Source organism: Physeter macrocephalus, chromosome 10 (genome assembly GCF_002837175.3).
Source record: "Physeter macrocephalus isolate SW-GA chromosome 10, ASM283717v5, whole genome shotgun sequence".
NCBI classification, from domain to species: domain Eukaryota; kingdom Metazoa; phylum Chordata; class Mammalia; order Artiodactyla; family Physeteridae; genus Physeter; species Physeter macrocephalus.
This window is the reverse complement of record NC_041223.1, coordinates 25451067-25474847: the sequence shown is the minus strand read 5'-3', so window position 1 is coordinate 25474847 and position 23781 is coordinate 25451067. Positions and strand designations below refer to the sequence as shown.

Genomic DNA, 23781 nt, shown 5'->3' with positions numbered 1-23781 from the left:
GATAAAAGGAGTTTAAGCTGAAGGGAGAGACCCTTACTACATATGTGAAAGTGCTTTGTGAACTGTAACGTGCAATGCAAATATTAGCTGTGAGGTTGTTAGGTTGCCTATGGATTGCTTAGCAACTAAGAACATATCGAACTGTAAAGGAAAATGTCATTTTCTCTCCCTTATAGCTCTTTCAGGAAAGAGTTGCTCTTATAAGTCACTGGTTTGACCTCTGGACTAACAAGCAACATCAAGAATTCTTATTCACAATTTTTTTATGATGCACTAAATCACAATTAAGTTAAATGTAGCCTAATGATGTAATTATCTTAAAGAAAATAAAATATCATAAAATGTTCATATAACTTTTAAGAGTTTCTTTTTTTCCACAGAAAAAAAGCAACTGATATTTTAAGGCTTATAAACAATCTTTTCTAGTGCTGCTGCTTCTTTGTGGGTAAAATGGAGCCTTGGGGAGTTGAACACCTTCCTACCATAGCAGGATGTTTAGTTTTTGCAAAAAGTTATAAATAACTTCAGCCAATGAATTTTTAACATTCTCTTAGTATATTAAATTCTCCTTGGAACTCTCAGACAGATAAGATATTTGAAGTAGGTACTCCGAAATATTTGTTACATGAATGAATGAATCCAAAAAATATCTGAGAAATGACAGTGGCAGCAACATTTAGGAATATGGGCAAGACTTATATGGCAGTGGTCACTGATTGCCGTTAAGTCCTGGTTCTTCTAATTCTTTCCCCTGCATCCTATTATGCCTGTAATTTATTTAAAAATACTCTAGCATGGCTGGTGTGAAATGTGAAAGTGTTAGTTGAAATTACACCCAGGGGCAGCTAGTGTTTTGATCAAGAGTTAGTACTCTAGGGGTGATTACCTAGCACTGTATTGGAAAGGTCACAGTGTTTTAATTATTACCAGATACTTTGCTAATTAGCATAGCAAATATTAGATATTAGTTATTATCAGAGCAGCTAGTGGCTTGTTAACATGCTGGTTGAATGCTAGAAATGGCCTGTCTTTGGTGAAATTAAAGGTATTCAGATATGTGGACTGACCAAAATATTCTAGAGAGCCCTCCGGCATGCCTGGACGTGGTTGAAGAATCCAGCCAGGCCAGTTGGTGCTTATTAAGGATGGTTTCATCTCCAAAAAATGGCCTTGTCTGACTGGGGGTTTTCTGGTAGCCTGAGGCCAACAAAAAGGATAGTAATAGAATCCTGTTTATGGAACATTGTTCTTTCTTTCTTTTTTTTTTTTTTGTGGTACGCGGGCCTCTCACTGTTGTGGCCTCTCCCGTTGCGGAGCACAGGCTCTGGACGCGCAGGCTCAGCGGCCATGGCTCCCGGGCCCAGCTGCTCCGCGGCATGTGGGATCTTCCCGGACCGGGGCACGAACCCATGTTCCCTGCATTGACAGGCGGATTCTCAACCACTGCGCCACCAGGGAAGCCCCATTTTTCTTTCTCAGTTGAATGAATCTTTCACCCAAAGGGCAGAGAGCTGGGATTTTGTCAGGCCTACAGAGGAGGCTGTATGAAATGGTTTGGGCTTATTTACTAAAGTTTGTTCAAGTGAAACTCCAGGTAGGGCATCATTTGGTGCTGCTTTCACTACAACCTGGTGGTGGGGCTTGGGGGACAGGCTAACCCTCAAACTTCTTAGATATTTACCAAAAAGTGTCAGAGTTGTGCAAGACCAAATTGGGTAATTTTATTTTTTTTATTTTTTAAAAAATTAATTAATTAATTAATTAATTAATGGCTGTGTTGGGTCTTTGTTTCTCTTGCGAGGGCTTTCTCTAGTTGCGGCAAGCGGGGACCACTCTTCATCGCGGTGCGCGGGCCTCTCACTGTCGCGGCCTCTCTTGTTGCGGAGCACAGGCTCCAGACGCGCAGGCTCAGTAGTTGTGGCTCACGGGCCCAGTTGCTCCGCGGCATGTGGGATCTTCCCAGACCAGGGCTCGAACCCGTGTCCCCTGCATTAGCAGGCAGATTCTCAACCACTGCGTCACCAAGGAAGCCCCAAATTGAGTAATTTTAGTTTACAATACCTGCTTCTCTCAGTCTTTCTTACACTTCCTCCTGTGCCCATCTCTTTTGATCAGTCATTTCATCTCTCCTACCTATGAATGCACCTTCTCCATTGTGCATCCGTGGGCCTCCTAGTGGATTATTCCTGATGGAGTCACCAAGTCACTGGAGGGAGACAGCCATCTTCCAGGCATGTTGAAAGAGGCTGCAAAGACAGGCCACAAAGAGGCTCTTCAGTCAATGCTTAAAAATCAGGAGGGAGGGAGATTTTTATGGTAGTCATTGGGTAGTCTTCCTTTGACTCCAGTTTTGCAGCTTTCAAGATAAGAAAATAATAGACCAAACCCTATATCCATAATTGCTTTGTGGGCCATCCTGTTCTAGTCTCATGTATCACAAACCGAGCAATTTTAGTTGTAGCCACTGGAGGTCATTAGTGATCTTGTGGTATATTTTGAGGCGCAACATTAGGCCTGACATTTTTTCACCGGAAACTTCATTCACCGTCTGGCACCTGAATTCTTTCTGTGGGAGAAGGATATGGAACTAACCTGTTAAGTGAAATTACTCTGCTTTGTTTGACAGCAGCTGTGTTTCTGCAGAGTTGTATGTATTTCATAGTCCCATGAAGCTGTTATTACATGTTCTGGGCTGCTAATTTCGGGGGAAGTTGTATGTCAATTTCTGGTCTCTGGGTTTGGCATCCTGAAACCAGGATCTTTAATTTGTAGTGGTGGTTTTTGTTGCTGAACATCAATCAGGTCATTCCCCACAGTCTGGATGAAGTCTTTCTTACATGACTTCCTGCCATCTCTTTTGGTCAGCCATTTCTTCCCTCTTACTGACAGCTGAAGACACCACGTGCAGATGGTCTAATCCAGTTTGAGCTGTGCTTGATTTTAACCAAATCTAAAAGCCCAACTTATTTTCATTTTTAGCCTAAAGTTAATGCAATAAAATTTTAAAGCATCTTTATTGAGATGTAATTCACATACATAAAATTCATCCCTTTAAAGGACACAGTTCAATGGTTTTAGCAGTGGTCCCCAAGCTTTTTGGCACCAGGGACCGGTTTCATGGGAGACAGTTTTTCCACGGGGGGGTGGGGGGGGGATGGCTCAGGCGGTAACGCGAGCGATGGGGAGCGGCAGGGGAAGCTTCGCTCGCTTGCCCTCCGCTCCCCTCCTGCTGTGCGGCCCGCTTCCTAACAGGCTGCGGACTGGTACCGGTTGATGGCCCAGGGGCTGGGGACCCCTGGTCTTAGTACATTCACAGAGTTGTGCAACCATCACCATAATTTAAGTTTAGAACATTTTCATCACCCCAAAGAAACCCCCTGTCTATTAGCAATCACTCCCCATTTTCCAATGCCCCTCAATTCCAGCCCTGCAAAACCACTAATCTATTTTGTTTCTCTATAAATTTGCCTATTCCAGACTTTTCACATAAATGGAATCATACAATATGTGGCCTTTAGTTCACCTGTTTTATAGCATATATCAAGACTTTCCTTTTTATTGCCAAATAATATTCCATAGTGTGGATATGCCATATTTTATTTATCCACACATCAGTTGATGGACATTTGGGTGGTTTCCACATTTTGGCTACTGTAAGTAATGCCGCTATGAACAACTGTGTATAAGTCTTTCTATATGGATGCTTTACTTCTTTTAGGTATATAACTAGAAATGGAATTGCTGGATCAAATGGTAGCACTGCAATCAACTTTTAATTATTAAGTGATTTTTCTGAATTATATTTACTCCTCTAGTCCCTGTTCCCCCATAACTATGAATAAGTTTGTGAATAAATGAGAGAATTTAGCATTATTCGAATGCCTGAAATCTTTGCATGTAAGCTCAGCTATATTTGTGCAATACCTTGCTTTTCAGACAGAGAAACCATTGTTTTAGATGCTTTGTTTTATAATTTCTGAATAACTTTGTTTTAATTCAGGCAGTTATAAAGCTTAAACAGGATATTGCAGTACCAGTCAGAAATATGTTGTCACAGTTTTCATTAAAAGATTCTTCTTAACCTCTATGAGATATATTCAGATATCTAAGATTTTTCTTTTCTATCCTAATAAATATTCCATATTGTTAAGACTTTGGAAATTTTCTTAAATGGAGTTTTGTGATATTTAAGACATTTTTCAAAGGTTCGTCTTCTGAAACCGTCCCTCTGGCAAGTTCTCCCTTTCACTTCAACTTAAATGTCACCTCCGCTGGGAAGCCTTTCCTGCTCGTCTTTCACCCCCATCATTTTTACAAACCTCTATCGTGGCATTTCCCCTGTACATTATGCTTATCTGTCCACACGTCTGACGGTTTCCAGTGGTGTTGTCCCCCTGCCACTTGAGTAGGCTGACCTTTCCTGTGACTCCTTAAGGGAAACTGGGCTGTTTGTGTCTGTCACACTTGGAGAAACCTATGAGAAGATTGAATCAGTCTCCTAGTCACACTGGTGGGACCGGTTTCAAATTGCTGCTGTTCAGCAAGAGGTAATGCCTCCTACAAAGGCCTTTCCTTACGGGGCTGGAGCTGTTCAAACTTGTAGCTTTTCCTGATGGGTGGGGCAACATTCATGATTCATGTAACTGCAGTCCTAAGACATGGATGGAGTGTGTGTGGGGCGGGGGGGTTGGAGGGCAGAAAAATGTACCAACTCACGTATAGTTAACAGGGAACGCCGCCGCCCGCACTCTCGCCTCAGTACACCCACCCCGTCTTCCCAAGCAGCCCCTGGGAGGGCTCAGTTGAGGATGTTTATCTCGATTGTAATCTCTGAGGAAATCTGGTACATACATTTTTCAGAGACAACACACTTCTAGATTAACCTTAAATATAGGACAGCTACATCACGCTGAGTTACTGACGTCCATGTGAAAGAAGGACATTTCTGTGTGGAGGTGGTGGAGGGGAGAGGGGAGTATTCAGAGACCCATTGTTTTCTAAATATCCAAGACAGGTCTGGAAACGTGGTTCATCCTGACTCTTCCCTCCCCTCAGCCCCGTATTCTGGACATATTTCTGTCCTTCCACAGAGATCAGATGGTCGTGGCAACCACATAAAATATTAGCATTTGCTGTTGGGTGGCTTTTAGGGGTGGATGAAGCTAATAAGGAAATCCTGGAGTTTGAAAGGAAAGGAGAAGCCAAACCCCGAAGCTGTTTTCCTGGGTGGAGGTGGGGACAGAGGGAGAGTGGGTGGTAGGTCGGTCACCGGCTTACATTAGGCAAAGCCCCTTCACTTGAAGTCCTCACTTCCTGTTTTATAAGTGTTGCTACTCTCCCTTTGTAATGTTTCACTTCTCTTTATGGTAGCTCCACTTGCCATTATGTTATACACCGTAGTACTTGCTTGTTCATTTACCATCTGCCTGTTCCACTAGAAAGTAGCTCCATGAGGGCAGGGACTTTTTCTGGTAACTCTTTCTGTCCCTAGCACTTAAAACAATACCAGGTTCATAGTAGCCGCTCAATAAATGCTTGTTTGAATGAATGAAGATGTGTAAAACACTGCTAATTACACTGATAACAAAAAGATAATCAGAACAAAGCTTTCCTTTGGTAGTTCTCCCAGAGGAAGGATTTTTTCAAGATATTACAAGTTTTAGAATATAGGATATTACTAATGCTTTGCTTCATTGAAGACTTTTCCTTATTTAATTAATTCAAGACCTCTCTAAAGCAGTTCCAAAAGGAATTATGCATAGTAATAATACCCAAGGGTGCCATATCGCACACCTCCAGGGGATGCTATTTCACTCTATCACCTGTGTGAATGGCACCTCCTAAACTTGTTCATTGCACAACTTCCCAAATGTAGCAGCCCTGATGATCCTAGCAGCCATTTATAAAGGACATGATACTAGCTTCCAGATCTACCAAGTATCCTTTACCCTCTGCAAAGGGTCAAATCCACAGGTAATCCATTGGAAAATGGAGACAAGGTTTTAAGAGACCATTTATCTCCATTCTGTACTTCAAAATCTCTTTAGGAAATTTTCAGGAGGGTTGAGGCAGAATGAGAGGAGACGTAGCTCCCTGTGAGACCTAAACGGCTAGCAAGTCTTAGAAGCAGAGGAGGGTGCTCTGATTACATACATGGTAAGTACCTGGCGACTGCCTGTCATCTTTCCTCCTACCCTCTCTACGTATTCTTTTGATGTCATGGTCAGAATGCTTTCAAGTGCAAATAACAGAAATGAAATTCAAACCAGCCTAAGAAGAAAAGGGAATTTATTGACTTAAGATTTGTCTACTTTAGGCTGCGCTAGATCCTTAGATTCAGTGTTACCAGGGCTCACTCACTCTCTCCCTTCTCTCAGCTCTGCTTCCTTATGTGTGTTGCATAAAACTAAAAAGATAAGCGCAAGACCCTTATGAAGGAAATTAGAAATTTGTATTAAAGGGTAGCAGAAAAAAAAAACCCTGGGTAAATAGATAAATATGCTATGTTTCAAGATGCCAATTCTCTCCACATTAATCTTTCCATTCAACTCAATCTTGGTACAAATCCCAAAATGGCATTTTCTTATGGACTTTGAGAAACGGATTCTAAAGCTCATCTGGAAAAGAAAATGGACTACAACAGCTACGAAAAATTTAAATATAAAGAAAAAAATTTGTAAGAGTTGTACTACCAGATATTAAAACCACTTTTATCCATTTACGAAATATCCCCATGTAGTATCTCAAGTGTAAGGAAGCAAGGACTGAGATAAGTAAGTGCTCTGAAGGGAAGGGAAAGGGCAGGTGTCTTTAAGGGTTGGGTAGATCAGAAAGAAGCTTGGGCGGCTGGAGATCCTTCCTCTTCTTGCATCAATTCCTGTGTAGTGGGCTAGACACCGTCCATCACACACCCACCCACCCATGCCATTCCCCAATTCCTCTCCATCTTCCTGACAAAGCCCCTATTTTCCCTCAGGTATCATGTGCTTCAGGGGTGGTGGGTCACACTGCTCCCCAAAGAGTGAGACCGGGTTGGACGGAATCATGGTCACTCCATCCTCTTTGATGTGTCTGGTTTAGGAAAGGGCATGTAGATATTAATTCTGCCCAAGGAAACACAAGAGGGTGGCTGCTAGAGTTTCTGGGAGAGTTTTCTTCACTCTCAAAGGGACCTAAAAAGGAACTAGAGGTAAGGACATGCCCTCTTCTGCCCTATAGCCTGTGATCTCTGTTGTGTGCAGATCTCTGCTCACAACAGTCAGTCATTTGGGAACCACCTCAGGGAACAAGTTGGAGGGACCAAAGCAAACTACTGAGCAGTCCAAGTGAACATATAGAAAATCCTTGGCCATTAATGACACCGAGTTCTTGAATTCACTAACCCTGGAGCTACCCTGATTTCCCTTATTTAAGGAAAGTGAAAGGAAGATCAATAGGTTTAAAAATGGTCCATAATAGTCCATTTATCTAGCTGTCACTTCTCTTGTTATACCAACTCTCCAGAATCTAGCTGAGAACCAGCCAGGTTTGGAAAAACAAAAAGCATTTAGCAGTCAAACTGATGTCCTTTACACATAGGAGAGAGCGCGTCAGACCCTCACGCAGATTCTAAGTATTTAATTAATTCAGGGCTTCAAATAGGATCATACATTCTCCTAAGGACACCATACATGTATTCAACACTTTGTACTCTGGCATCAGCATCAGGATCTGCTAGGCTGCCTCTTCTACCGTATGGGCAGTCAAGTTCACCAATGTGGAGGAGGGTGACCCGTTAGAGTCCCTTGGAGTCTGTTAAAAACATGAACTGTGAGCCTCACCCATAGACATTTTGGCTCAAAACACCTGGGATGGGGCTGAGGAAGCTGTTTTTACTAAGTTCCCATGGTGATTTGGTACCCAGCCAAGGGTAAGACACAAGGCCTGGGTGGCCTAAAGGCCCCAAGACTTCTTCCACCTTTTCATCTACTCCTTCTTGGAGGCTGGAACACAGATGGTATGAGTGTCCCATCCCTCCTATTCTCTATTAGCAAAACCAAATTATTTGTTCTGTTTCTGTAGATTTTTCACGTTTCACTTGCAATACTTCTTAGTGGTTTTAGAATGTTTCATTGTAAGTAACCTTAAACTTGACACAAATAATAAAAGAAATATTTGACTCTCGTGTAATTGGAAAACCCATAGGTAGGTTTGGCTGTAGTTGAAGTTCGATCCAGAGATTCAGCAATTAAACGATTTGTTTCTTTCTGCCCCTCTGCTCTGCCTTCAGCAGTCATGGCGTCATTATTATGGTTCCTCATTTGTGTCCAGAAGAAAAGAATTATTTGGTTTCCCTCTGGACTAGTCTGGGTCCATGCCCACTCCTGCCAGTGGCTGTGGCCACGGGATTGACCCACATGAATTTAATTAGCTTTGACCACGTGCTTTTTGGAGTCAGGGATGAAGTCAGCTCCTGTAGAACCCCATGGACCACCAAATAGGAACTGAGGTTATTGTATCTAAAGAAGGGGAAGTAAATGATGGATGACAAAAGCTAAAGTCTATTCATGCAGCATTCAGCAGATATTTACCGAGGGTCTACTGTATCTCAAGCATAGTTCTGGGTGCATGGGATTCAACTCTAAACAGAGTGTAAAAGACCCCTACCCTCTGAAGTTCATATTTTAGTAGACTAAAACTTGGCCTAAAATGGAACAAGAGGGATGTTCATGCACCTCACTGGATATCTGACAGTACAAAATAGCACCACTGGAAATAATTGGGGGTGTTTTGCATGTCTCAGAAGTTACAGCACTGTGGTAGACTAGATGATTGTCTCCAAATATGTCCAGGCCCTAATCCCTGGAACCTATGAGTGGTATCTTGTACAGCAAAAGGACTTTGCAGATGTGATTAAGAATTTGTGTTGGGGAGATTATCCTGCATCACTGGAGCTCAACATAATCACAATGGTCCTTATAAGGGATGCAAGAGACATCAGAGTCATAAGAGAAAATGATGTGATGATGGGAGAGATGGAGAGACTTGAAGATCCTATGCTTCTGGCTTTGAAGATAAAGGGGACCTGAGCTGAGGAATAGAGACAGCTACTAGGCCCTGAAAAAGACAAGGAAACAAGTTCTCCCCTTAGAGCTTGCAGAAAAAACCCAGCCCTGCCAACATCCTGACTGTAGCCCAGTGAAACTGATTTCAGACTGTGATCTCCAAAACTCTGAGAATATATTTGTACTGCTTTAAGCCACTAAGTTGGTGGTAATTTGTTATAATGAACAGGAAACTAATACAAGCAGTGATTTTCTCTTCCTGTTTTTCAACTTTTATTTTTCATTCTTTATTCTAATTTACACATACCTATTTACCCCCTGCTAAGTTACAAGCACCATACCAGATGCTGGGGACAGAGCAGCAAACAAGATGGCTGCCACACCTTTTGTTGATGGGGCTTCCAGTCCAGTGGAAGACAAAGACTTTAAATGGTGACTGAGTCCAAAAAAGGACTAAATTTGAGGGTCAGCAAGAAAGGAAACACAAAAATAGTGCTCAGGTTACACTTTAGTGCACATCAAGTGTAAAGGATACAGGTTTCGGCAAAGAATATGAGATGGCGTGAAGTAGGCAGGGCTCAGTGGGCGAGAGTAGCCTCCCACGGGGAAGTGTTTGGGGAGCAGGAACGGTCAGCCTGTTGGGAAGGTGAGAGGATTCTGGCAGTACCCCAGAAATACCACCCCCAAAACCCACTAACATTGCCTTATATTGTTACCTACATTGTTACAAAAATAGCTTTTTACTAGCCACATGACTTGGATCCTACCATGCTGGTTCCGGAGAAAGTTTCTTACTCCTTCCTCAGGACCCTACTGCTTCATTGGCCACAAGTTATATAATAATAAGAATCACACAAGGGAAGTCATCCTGCACTCATATGATGGGTTTTTTCTGCAAGCTCTAAGGGGAGAACTTGTTTCCTTGTCTTTTTCAGGGCCTAGTAGCTGTCTCTGTTCCTCAGCTCAGGTCCCCTTTATCTTCAAAGCCAGAAGCATAGGATCCTCAAGTCTCTCCATCTCTCCCATCATCACATGGATGTCACATCCATGTGCATGCAGTATCCTTTATTTTCCACCACCCAAGGGCAGGCATGGCCAACCCAACAGATATCAAAGAAATAGCTGCGGTGATGCTAAGTGACAAAGGAAAAGTAACTGGGACCTCACCTAGTCCAGGGGATCAGGGAAGCCTTCCCTGAGGATTTGACATTTAGGCTGGATTCTGAAGGATGCATAGGAAATAGACAAGCCAAGACTTGGAGGATGAGTGTTCCACCTGGAGGGGATGCCTTGCATGAAAGCCTTGGGCATTTTTTGTCTATTCAGTGGTAAAATCAGGTCTTTGGAGACACACTGGAAAGTGTAAATAAGCAAAAAGAGGAAACTACCAATCACCCATAATTGTACCAACTAAGTGTAACCTAATTTTTTATGCTTTTATGTACCCATTTAACTATTTGTGAATCAGAATATACAAATTATTTTTACATCTTAAAAAAGAAAAAGCCTTCAGTCACCCTCCTTATTGCTGTACCCACACCCAGCTTTGCTCTCACTCACTGGAGAGCTGAGCTCACGGTTCTGCATTTTCTGTCCACCCCAGACCCGGTTGTTATGCTGTATGACACTGGCCTCCGTGTGGAGATCCACCCAACACAGACCCTTACCACGCCATGGAGCGTGTGTCAAGCCACCAGACAAGACGAGGAGGTGCCGCCTGGGCCACTGGAGTGCAGGGACCTCTGCCAAAGGCACTCGGCCCTCTCCAGGCCACCACCCCCATCCGCTCCTCAGCCATTTCATCACAATTTGGGCAGCGTCCTTCTACTTCTTAGAAACTAAGGAGCAGAGAATTCGATTCAAGTCCCATATCGCTAAGCTGATTAGTTTTGCAAAGCACACATTGTGCGTGGCTGCGAGGCGCTCTCGTGAATTATTCCAATGAAGGTCACAACAAACGAGCGGAGCACATTTTCTTCATTGTCTCCTCACATGCTGATATTTCTCTTCACGGATGTCTTACTTTGTGACATAAACTAAAATGCAATGAGCCACAATGTCATTACCGCAAACCACCCTAGTTCTCTGCTCCTCATGTACTGATTTTTTTTTTTTAATGTGACTGAAGCATTTTCTTTCCTTCTTGCTTAAAATTCATTATACTTGAATGTGTCCTTGCAGCAGCGCAGACTAGGAACAAATATAAAACATGGATGATTAAGGTTTACTTTAAAAAGCAATTCAGGCTCAATTCTCTTTTGCTTGGCTGGGATGGAACGGTAGATGCTGTGAGGATGGGGACAAAGACTCTGAAGATACTGAGTGAGACCCGTCTCTGAAAAGGAGGCTGAAAACGTTTCCGTTTTGCATCTTATTTTATTGATCTGTCTTAGAGTTCCAAATGAGAGCAAATTGTCTCTCAAGGGCCAGTGGAATGACTATGAAGCAGGAGTTAAGGTCACGAATCCACTGGGATTAACTGTCCTTGGTGTGGTCACAAGTCTCATTCAGTTTGAACGTTAATCTCTAACAATACTGAGAAGACCTCTAAGGGACACCTCTGCCTGTGAGTACTCTGTGCTGCCAGCACACACACAACTCCATTCTTTTTCCTCCTGCTTACACCCCGACTCCCACCCTCTCTCCAGACTGCCCTGCCAACAGGTTCATTTTAAGCCACTCTGTTTTGTCTCCAGTTATGACAAAGCTGCATGGACAAGGACCTAGAAAAAGCAGTGACTTAAAGTCAGGGGAGTAGAAACACACAAAAATAACAGGCAATCATTAAACCTTGGAACTGAAGCAGGTAGCTGCTTCTTAAAAACAAACAAGAAAACAACAAAAAAACCCCACTTTTTACAATAATGTTTAACTTACAGAAAAGTTACAAAAATAGTGTAAACAATTCCTCTAAACTTTTCATCTGGATTCCTTGATTGTTAACATTTTACCATTTTTACCTTAGTATTTCAAATATTTGAGAGTGAGTTGTAAACATAATGCCCCACTAACCCTAAGCATTTCAGTATGATTCCTAAAAAACAAGCACACTCTGCTGAAAAATCACAGTACATCCTGCCATATTGGGAAATCAGCATTGATTCAGCACTACTGTCCAATGCACAGACTCCATTCAATATTCCTGATTGTTCCAACAATGTCCTTTATAATCGTCCTTTCCTTCTCAGTCCAAAATCCAATCTAAGGTCATCTGTTGTACTTAGTTTTCATGTCTCTACGTCCAGCTTCGATGTGGAGCAATTGCTCAGTTTTTCCTCGTCTTTTCTTACTTGACACTTTTGAAGAGCGTAGATCTGCTACTTTGTTTAATGACCTTCAGTTTGTGGTTGGCTGATATTTCCTCAAGACAACATTGAGGTAATACATTCTTGGCAGGAATAACACAGACTTAATGCTATGTTCTTCTCAGTGGATCATATTGGGGGAATAGCATGTCAATTTGTCCTACTGTTTATGATCTTAACTTTACCACTTGGTTAAGATGGTTAATTATTAAGTATTTTGTATTTATTAATTAATAAGTTACTAAATTGAGTGATTAGTTTAAAATTAATTTAAAAGTATTTGAATCTTTGCAAGTATTTTTTTCCTTGTCAGACTTTTACTTACTAGTTTTAGCATACATTGATGATTCTTACCTGAAGCACTTATTACTGTGATAGCTACCAAGTGGTGATTTTCTCATTTCTTAATTCCTTCTACATGTATGAATTGGTGTTGTATTGCAAGGTAGAACATTTCCCTTCCTAAGACTTGTAAGTGAGGCTCCACTTAAGCCAAAAGTTTGTTAATTCATGGTCAAGACTGTCTCTGGGTCTAATGGATATTCAACAATCTGTTGGTGAGGGTAACTAAGGTCTTTTTTGTACCTAATTGGAGGTGTCATTTTCATTTCACATTGAAACTTTCTGAGGCTTCACCCACTCTATGGGAATTTAGGTCAGAGAAGATCCACTGCAGGATGAAGTCTGTTCAGAGTTACCACTTTTCTTTCAGTGAGTTAATCTGAGTCCATTAGGACCCAGTAATTGGGCAGCAGTAGCCACTTAGTAGTGAGAAAAAATCTTGTGTTCCCAGTGGCCTTAGGTAAATGAGTTCTGGTAGGTTCTTATACCAAAGTTTCCAATCAGCTGTGAGATTGGCCACAAATATCTGTAATTCTGCTGAGTTTGGAGGAAATCAGGAGTTTCAGGGAAGAGCTAGATTTACTCATACCTGGATTGCTATCTGGTGGCTTGGGGCTGTAGCAGATGTTTATTGCTAATTATATACAGAGGACAATCAGGTATTAAGTGTCCTTTTGTGTGTGTAGCTGTTAGCTGCAGAGCCAGCATTACATCCTTCATGGGCCATGAAATGTTTCTTTGGCCTAAGATCTATATAGCTTCCAAGATGACCACTTGAGTAGGGGCTTGGATTTTGTATTCATTCAAGATCTATCTGTGCTTAGGTGGCATGCTTGTAAGAAGTTTACTTCTTCTGGATCCTCACTTAGAAGTCTTTCTTGATGGATGTCATATTTTAAAAGTTTTCTTTATGAATGTCATATTAAGAAATTGTTGAATGTTAAGGTATGATGATAGTATTATATGCAGTATATGTTTAAAAAAATTTTTTTTATTATCATTTAGTGATAGGGAATTCCCTGGTGGTGCAGTGGTTAGGGCTACACGCTCTAACTGTCAAGGGCCTGGGTTCTATCCCTGGTCGGGGAACTAAGATCCCATAAGCCGTGAGGTGCGGCCAAAAAACCCCCCCAAAAAACCAAAAAACAACTTATTATTTAGCGATACACACTGAAATATTTATGGATGAAATTATATGATGTCTTGGGACTTCCCTGGTGGCGCAGTGGTTAAGATTCCACCTGCCAGTGCAGGGAACATAGGTTCCATCCCTGGTCTTGGAAGATCCCACATGCCGCGGAGCAACTAAGCCCGTGCGCCACAACTACTGAAGCCCACTCACCTAGAGCCCGTGCTCCGCAACAAGAGAAGCCACGGCAATGAGAGAAGCCCGCGCAGCACAACGAAGAGTAGCCCCCACTCGCCGCAACTAGAGGGAGCCCGCGCGCAGCAACGAAGACCCAACGGAGCCAAAGGTAAATAAATAAATAAATAAATTTTAAAAATGTATAATTAAAAGAAAAGAAATTATATGATGTCTTGAATTTGCTTTAAAATAATGTGGGCATGAGGGAGGAAGAAGAAAAATAGGATGTAGCAGAAACCAGATTGGCTACAGGATGATAATTATTTGAATTAATTAATGGGGTCATAATAGTATTACAAATATTAATGTGAGATAACGACATTTTCAAATAAAAGGAAACTGACAAGATTTGTTGTCAGAAGACCTGCAGTAAAGAAATGCTAAAGGAAGCTCTTCAGGCTAAGGAAATTGATACCAGATGGAAACATGGATTTATAAACAGGAATGAAGAGCACAGGAAATGATAAATGTGTGAGAAGATATAAAATTTTGAAGTTATTTTAGAGACATATGACTATTTAAAGCAAAAGCAATGTATTGTGGGGTTTATAACATAAGTAGATGCAGTAGAGATAACAACAAAATCACAAAGGATGGTGAGAATTATATTGTTGCACTGGTCTTTAATTTTATATGAATATTACCTCTAAGTAGACTACAAAAAATTAAAGATGCATATCATACTTCCTAGCAACAACTTATAAAACTAATGCAAATATATCCTAAAAAGCTAATAAAGGAATTAAAATGGAATACAAAAATATGTATTAACTCAAACCAAGGCAGGAGAGGAGGAATAAAGGCTCATAAGACAGATGGGACAACCAAACAACAAATAACAAAACTGAGACATGGGTTCAACTATAACAATAATTATATTAAATACAAGCAGACTAAACCCTCAAATAAAGGCAATGGTTGTCAAATGAGCTAAAAAAAAACCTCACTGTGTATTGACTATGAGGGATATACTTTAAATATAAAGGAACTGATTGGTAAAGTATAAGGATAGGAAAAGATACACCATGCAATTAGTAAGCATATAAAAGTAGGATGGCAATATTAATATCAGACAAAATGGACTTCAAGACAAGGAGTATTACCAGAGAGATAGATAGAGATGGACATTTTATAATAAGAAAAGTAACAATTCATCAAGAAGTCATAACAATTATAAATGTTTATGTACCAAATAACAGGGTTTCACATTACATGAAACAAAACCTGACAGAATAGAGCTAAAGAAAAAAATCAGTATGAATATAGAAGAACTGAGCAATCTTCTTACCCACCTTGAACTAACATTTATGGAAACTAGACACAACAATTTCCAAATATATGTTCTTTTTATGAGCAAAGTAATAGTTATGCCTTTATACATCATTTCCTGGTCCACAAACTAAGACTCAATACATTTCAAAATGGCTGAAATCTTATTAAGTATATTCTTTAACAACAATGCAATAAATTTTGGGATTAATAAAAATAAAACATCCAGAAAGTCCCCAAACATTTAGAAATTAACAGCACTTATAAATAACCTATGGTCAAAGAAGAAATCACAAGGGAAATTAGAAAATATTTCAAGTTGGATGACAATGAATATACAACACGGCTAAGCATGTGGTCTGAAGCACAGCTTAGAGGGAAAATAATATAATGTAAATGTTTATGTTAATGAGAAAAAGCATTTAAAATTAATGATCTCAACTTCCCCCTTAAGAAACTAGGGGAGGGACTTCCCTTGTGGCACAGTAGTTAAGAATCCGCTCGCCAATGCAGGGGACACGGGTTTGATCCCTGGTCTGGGAAGATCCCACGTGCCGTGGAGCAACTAAGCCTGTGCACTGCAACTACTGAGCCCACCCACTGCAACTACTGAAGCCCGCGTGCTCTAAGGCCCGTGCTCCGCAACAAAAGAAGCCACCACAAGCCCGCACACCGCAACGAAGAGTAGCCCACGCTCACCGCAACTAGAGAAAGCCTGCGTGCAGTAACAAAGACCCAACACAGTCAAAAATAATTAAATTTTAAAAAAAACAACTAGGGGAAAAATATAGCAAATAACACCCAAAGTATGTAGAAAGAAAGAAATGATGAAGATAAGAGTGGAAATCAATAAAATAGAAAATGAACAAACAATAGAGAAAAATCTATGAAAACAAAAGTTGGTTTGTTACAAGTAGTAGTAAAATCAATGAACTCCTAGGAAGAGTAACCAAGGATAAAAGAGAGAAAATGTGAATTAGTAATATCAGGAATGAAAAAGAGGATGTTGCTATAGATTCTATAAACATCTGAAAAAAAAAGAAAATTAGCAACAATTTTTTATTAATAAGTTCAACAATTTAAATAGTTGTTTTATAGATTACACGTACATGGTACATGAATTGAGACAGTTTACTGCTCCCTTTCCAATACGTATACCTTTCATTATTTTTTTCTTTCCTTATTGAACTGGCTAGAACCTCTATTCCATGTTAAAGTAGTGAGTGTAGTCAATCTTGCTTTGTTAGGAGGAAGGCGTTTACTATTTCACTACTAAGTGTGATGGAGCTATAGGTTTTTATTCTAATTGCATTGGGAAGTCACTGTAGGGTTTTACTTGCATGAGTGATATTATCTAATTTACATTTTTAAAACCAACTTGGGCTGCTGTGTGGAGAATGGGCTGTAGGAAGACTGGAGTGGAAGCAGGGAGGCAATCAGGAGGCAGCTGCAACCGCCCAGGAGAGAGGGGGAGGTGCCCTGACTAGAGTGAAGGCTGGGAGGTGAAGAGAAGTGGCTGGAATGGGGGACATATTTGGGGGATATATATGTATAGAGCCAACAGGACTTGCTGATTTATTGAATTTGGGTAAAGAAAAAGGAAAAAACCCAGATGTATATCAAACAACTATGTTTATTTCAGACTTTTTTCCCCTGTGGATTTTAGATATTTTTGTAATTCATCTTCCTCTTTAGAATGGATCATTGAGGGGCTTCCCGGGGCTTCCCTGGTGGCGCAGTGGTTGAGAGTCTGCCTACTGATGCAGGGGACACAGGTTCGTGCCCCGGTCCGGGAAGATCCCACATGCCGCGGAGTGGCTGGGCCCGTGAGCCATGACCGCTGAGCCTGCGCATCCGGAGCCTGTGCTCCGCAACGGGAGAGGCCACAACAGTAAGAGGCCCGCGTACCGCAAAAAATAAAAAATAAAAATAAAAAAAAATAGAATGGATCATTGAAAGTGGATACTTAAAAATCTAGCCTTATGTTATTTAGGACTTAATTTTTTAATAGGTAGAACACTAGAGAAAGAACAGTGACCAATATTTATACTGGATTTTAATCAATTTTAGATATTAGTGATCTGAACTAAATTTCTGCATTTTTCTTTTTAGGGTTGTCCAAGACTGGTTTTCAGAAAGGATGCAAGTGGCCGAAGTGGATTTCTCTACCACGCTTCATTTCTCTCTATATCTTTTCCTTTCTGAATCCAAAAGATGTGTGTGCAGCTGCACAAGTCAGCTGGCCCTGGAAATTTTTAACTGAACAGGTTTACCACTTGTCATTTCCTAGTAATAGGGCCCAAATGCAACTGTCATCTGTAATGAGGTGATTGGCGTAGCTCCCTTTCCTGAAGATAATAACTGAGCATATCTGAACCATAATTAACTTACCTTTAAGAGAAAAAAATGGGGATGAATTAAATACAGTAATTTATTTTATAAGTCAGGGGGATATACACTCTTCTAATAATTCATGTAATTTTAATAATCTTTACTCAATTTAGTTATTTAGAAACTAATTATCTTGGTTAAGAAGTCCATTTTTTTGTGAAAAATTACTTAAACTTTGGTTTTTACATGATATTGTTTTATTCATGATAACCCACCTCAAAAATTGCTATACAACCACAACTTTAACTGCTCCTCTTTGGCTAACATCTGCTGAAGAATATAAATCTAGATCTACATCCTCTGCCATTATTTCTGCATTTGGCCTGTTTGTCTCCTCTTTTTCTTTTAAAAGACTTAATGAAATGTAAAGGTAGACATACTTTAAATACAAGTCAATAATTTACTCCTTTAACTTATACAAACTTTCCAGAATGGGCTTATGTTGAGATTCTGATCTTGGAGAATACTTGGCTCTCCATGGAGGGGCCACATGCAAAAGGCAACTGTGAGCCCTGGATTTAGAGCATTTATGAATCCAAGCTTAGTGTTCCCATGGTATATTGTTTCCTCTCTTTTTACTTTCAACCTTTCTGTGTCCTTATATTTAAGGAACATGTCTTGTAAACAGAATATGGTGGTGGTGGTTTTCTTTTAACATTGACAAGATTGACTTTTAGCTGGGGTAATTTAGTCTGTTCACATTTATGTAAATACTGATATATTTGGGCTTAAGTCCAACATTTTACTATTTTTATTTATTATTTTATATTTTGTTTTTCTCCTTGTCTCTTTTAGGATTAGCTTAAATATTTTTTAGATTAATTGTAAATTCTTTAGCAGTTCTCTTATGGCTACCATAGAGATTACACCACTTATCCAGGGTTATTTTACCACCTCTGAGGTAATGCAAGGAGCATAGAACTCTTAAACTCCATTTTCTTCCCTGCTCAGTTTGTATGCTTTTGTTTTCAAATATTTTAGTTTTACTCATACGCACATATATAAAATACACAAACACACATTAAATATATATATATATTAACCTCACAAGGCTTTACTACTATTGTTTTATATAGTTAATTTATGAGTAACCACTTCAAAAAAAATTTTTTTTTCAAAGTTGCATTGTGGTCAGAATATATACTTTATTTTTTTTTAAGTAATTTTATTATTTATTTACTGATTTATTTTTTGGCTGCATTGGGTCTTCGTTGCTGCATGTGGGCTTTCTCTCTAGTTGCAGCGAGCAGAGGCTACTCTTTGTTGTGGTGCACGGGCTTCTCATTGTGGTGGCTTCTCTTGTTATGGAGCACAGGCTCCATGCACATGGGCTTCAGTAATTGTGGCGTGCGGGCTCAGCTGTGGCTCGCAGGCTCTAGGGTACAGGCTCAGTTGTTGTGGTGCACGGGCTTAGGTGCTCCGTGGCATGTGGGATCTTCCCAGACCAGAGATCAAACCCGTGTTCCCTGCATTGGCAGGCAGATTCTTAACCACTGCACCACCACGGAACAACTTTTTCTGTTGTTCTTTATACCTTCCTGCATCTCTGATTTTCCTTTTGGGATCAATTTTCTTCTGAATTCTCTTTAATATTTCTTTTAGTGCAGCTTGCTGCTGACAGAGTCTCTTAGTTTTTGTCTGAAAATGTCTTTATTTCACCTTCAAATTTGAAGGATATTTCCACTGGGAATTTGAACTCTAGGTCTTTGTTGTGGTGCACGGGCTTCTCATTGTGGTGGCTTCTCTTGTTATGGAGCACAGGCTCCATGCACATGGGCTTCAGTAATTGTGGCGTGCGGGCTCAGCTGTGGCTCGCAGGCTCTAGGGTACAGGCTCAGTTGTTGTGGTGCACGGGCTTAGGTGCTCCGTGGCATGTGGGATCTTCCCAGACCAGAGATCAAACCCGTGTTCCCTGCATTGGCAGGCGGATTCTTAACCACTGTGCCACCAGGGAAGTCCTTGTATTGTTGTTTTGAAAATACCTTTTTAATTTTTAATTTACATACGGTAAAACTGACTTTATTTTGGTGACTAATTCTATGAGTTTTGATATATGTATAGATTCGTATCAAACCCGTGTTCCCTGCATTGGCAGGCAGATTCTTAACCACTGCACCACCACGGAACAACTTTTTCTGTTGTTCTTTATACCTTCCTGCATCTCTGATTTTCCTTTTGGGATCAATTTTCTTCTGAATTCTCTTTAATATTTCTTTTAGTGCAGCTTGCTGCTGACAGAGTCTCTTAGTTTTTGTCTGAAAATGTCTTTATTTCACCTTCAAATTTGAAGGATATTTCCACTGGGAATTTGAACTCTAGGTTGGCAGTTAATTTTTTATAGAACTTTGAAAATATTCCATTGTTCTCTGGCTTTCATAATTTTTTTGGAGAAGTAGGGGAGGTTTTATTGTTGGTCCTTTAAAGGTAATATTTCTGTTTTCTCTAGCTGCTTTTAAGATCTTTTTCTCTGTCTTTTGTTTTCTTCAGTTTTATTACAATGTACCTGGAGGGGTGTGTGTATGTGTGTGTGTGTGTGTGTGTATTTATCCTGTTTTGTATTTTGTATTGATTTTTTAATTGGGAGTTTTAATGTCTTTTATCAGTTTTGCAAAGTTCTCAGATGCTATCTCTTCATATATTGCTTTTGCTCCACTTTCTCTTTTTCTTCTGGGTTTCAATACATTAGATTGATTCACCATGTCCCATAAGTTTCATATTCTCTAATGTGCCTTTTCCATCATTTTGGCCTTCAGTGTTTCAGTCTGGATTTTTCTTCTGGCCTAGATTTCAGTTTCCTAATTATCTCTTTAGCTGGATTCTAATTCGCTCTTAAACTGGTCCATTGAGTGCTAAATTTGTTATTATATTTTTTAGTTCTAGAGTGTCAATTTGCTTACTTTGCCAAAATTTTCTGCCCAGCAATTTAATTTCTTAGGTATAGTAATTACAGGGCTTTTTTAAAGTTCAAGTCTGATAATTACAACTTTTGGATATTCTGAGGGTCTCTATTTATTAAAAAACAAAAGAAAAAACAAATAATTCTTGTCTTTTTGTGTGCCTGATATTTTTGGTTGAGTACCAAATATTGAATATAAAAAATCGATGCAATAATTTGAGTCGCCGGATGATATTATCTTCCTCCAGAGAGAACTTGCTTTTGCTTCTGGCATTTGGTTAGGCTAGGAATAGCTCACTTAAATTCAATCAGAGAATATTTCAAAGCTAGTTTCAGTCTAATTCCTTGTCATCCTTACTGAAAACGATCTCAGCTAAAAGCCTGGTGTCATTACCAGGGCTATTCCCCTTAGTGAGCCCTGAATTTAAATTTGTTTCCTCTCTTCCCTGCGAGAATGCCTAAAATTCTTAACAGCTTCTAAGTCTTTCAGTCATAACTTCCTTCTCTGCTTCTCAGCCTTAGTTTTACTTTGGAACTGTCAAGTGCCTTGAAGTGAAAAGTGAGGACAAATCAGGACGTTACCTCTCTGGGTTTCCCTCCTCTCTGAGGTCTTGGTTGCACAAGTCCTTATTGAATTGGTAGCTCAAGTCATTGTTTTATAGTATTTTGTCTAGATATTTGATTAGATGAAACTACATGAAATTTGCAGTTTTCATATCTCAAAACTGGTTGCCTATTGGCAATATCATACGGGTCCCAGTGGGAGGGTTGGTCTGAGACAAACTACTATACCATTGCTAGAAGCAGAATTCTCAAAATCTGGGGTTAAAGTAACCAAATGCTATGAGAGCACTGAATAAGTGTACAAAGATGACTAATACATATATTCATATATAATAAACATGTTCATTACAGAATATTTTTCCTGTGTAGTAAGGTGTATGCTTATTTCTCAGAGTCAAGTTTAGATGGCAAGTCAACTGCACTAGAAATCTCAATGTAATAAGAAAAAATGATCTGTATACCTGAAAAGATTATTACTGGGAAATGGTCCTTGTAACTTATGTTTCTCATTTCTTTTTCTGAAGGATTGCTTATGGATGCCCAAATGCATGAAGTTCGGATGGTTTCTGCCCTATACGCCAACAGATAATGAGTATGGTGCTTGGAAGCACCATTGCATTGCTTGTGTGTCCAACTTAGATTGGCTAACCCCTAGGGAAGCCGCAGCTCTTTATGGGACCCTGAATGAACCCAAAACAGAAGATGAGCAACTACAGGAGAGGCAAAGAGAAAAGTGTCTAAGGAAAATAATTTGGGAGAAAATTGCACTACGTAAGAGCGAGTGGCATTTTACAACTTTATATCTTAACCAAGTATTATAGAAACCAATGGATTTACATACAAATTCCCACAGAAGATAGCGAGGTCTTTCTGAAACAGCCTGTAAGTGGCATTCTCTAAAGTATCTCAGGACAAACTCTTTTTTTCTTCACTATTAATTAAGAAAAACAAAAAGATTTCTGATAAAATATGTAAGGTCAAATGTCAGTGCCTCTGTGAGACCAAAAATAAGGAGAGAGAAGTACGAATACAGGCAAAAGCGAATAAATAGGATCAGAACAATTCGGAAGAATTAGGATTGGTGAAAAAGGAGGAAAAATGAAAATGGAAACGGAAGCAGGAATAATGACATTTTTTTTTTTTAAGTGGAAAGGGAGTAGGGATGAGACACTCTCTGAGCTAAGCCTTCTGATTTACACGGTGTGTAAAGGTAATGAGCAAACCTGATTGGAGTTCTCCCATCTTTTTTTTCCACTGACTCACCCTCTGTGAGATTGTAACAAATGGGAAATTACTTGAAGCCAAGAAGGCCAAAAATGAGGTAAAGCCTACAAATTGATGAACTGGTTTCTACAAGAAAAGAGTTGCTTATTCTCTGAGCTTTGTTTCTTGACCTGAAGTGACTGGTAAATGCAGCCACAGAGCTGAGAGGATAAGAAAACCAAAGAGTGTGTAAAAAGTGGCTATAATTACTGCCATCTGGAATACTGCCTTGGAACAGCTTTATTTTTATGCCATTAACTGTGTAGACTTGGCTGGGAGAAGCATGAAGTAAACAGCCGAGCCTGATGCTGTTTGTTTTTCAGAGGATTTGTTCAAAGTTCGACCCCCTTGGGTGAATGGAACATGCTGCTCTAGATTGTTCAAATCCAAATGCCAACCACGTCTCTCCCAAACTGTGAGGGAGCGAGTGGGATTACAGGAAACTTTGGAGAAACAGCTTGTTTGGGCACCTTTAGAAGCTTTGCCCAAGCGGTAAGCAAACCTCCATCTACGGAAGGTGGAGGACCATCCTATGACACCAAGAATTCATTCTAGAATAATTCAGCTAACATGCAGGGATCTTGTATAATTATATGGCTCTTATCCTATGAAACAGCAATAGAAATAGTTCCTTAATCTTCAAGAACAGTGGTCTTAAACATGCTTCTTGAAGAGGGAGATACATAACATTCAAAATTTACGTTTTAAATATTCTTAACCCTGCAAAGAGGCTATATTGTGGACATACCATATTTTCTGTATAAAGTTATTGAGCAAAAGTAACATTTTTCCAGAAATCTTTTTGTAGGGAGTAAGCCTGTCTGAATGGTGATGGGGGAGGGGTGACTGTGGAGAGAATGGACACTACTCAGAAAATCATGAGGCCCAGGTGATTAAGGAAATTTAAAATCTCTTGGCTGCTCCTTTTACAAATGTCATTTTGAGCCCTTAAGTATGTCACTACACTGGTTTTAAGTGCCCCACAAAAGTAAGTTCCAAGAGCCCTTTCTGGCATCCCGCAAATGCAGGAGGAGAGGCCCAGAGGGCAGCTTTGGACCCACTCGCCCAGGAGCCCCATTTGCCGCTGTCCCTGAAAACCGCAGGGAGAGACTGAGGTACTGAGGCCGCTTGCCTTGTGCAGGATAACTGACGTCCAGAGGACATACTGGTGCTCACTTGACAAAGTCAAATTAAGAGAAAATCAGGGCTTCCCTGGTGGCGCAGTGGTTGAGAGTCCGCCTGCCGATGCGGAGGACACGGGTTCGTGCCCGGGTCCGGGAGGATCCCACATGCCGCGGAGCGGCTGGGCCCGTGAGCCATGGCCGCTGAGCCTGCGCGTCC

The 23781-nt window shown here is 40.3% G+C and overlaps 1 protein-coding gene across 1 annotated transcript in view; it reads left to right on the top strand.

Moving 5' to 3' along the window:
* ECT2L (epithelial cell transforming 2 like) overlaps positions 1–23781 on the top strand; it is a 56587-nt gene that overhangs the window by 1541 nt on the left and 31265 nt on the right. Inside the window, 5 exon segments of the mRNA XM_024122418.2 lie at positions 177–295; positions 17439–17489; positions 17491–17593; positions 21702–21954; positions 22764–22932. Of these exon segments, the coding sequence (XP_023978186.1) occupies positions 177–295; positions 17439–17489; positions 17491–17593; positions 21702–21954; positions 22764–22932 (695 nt within the window).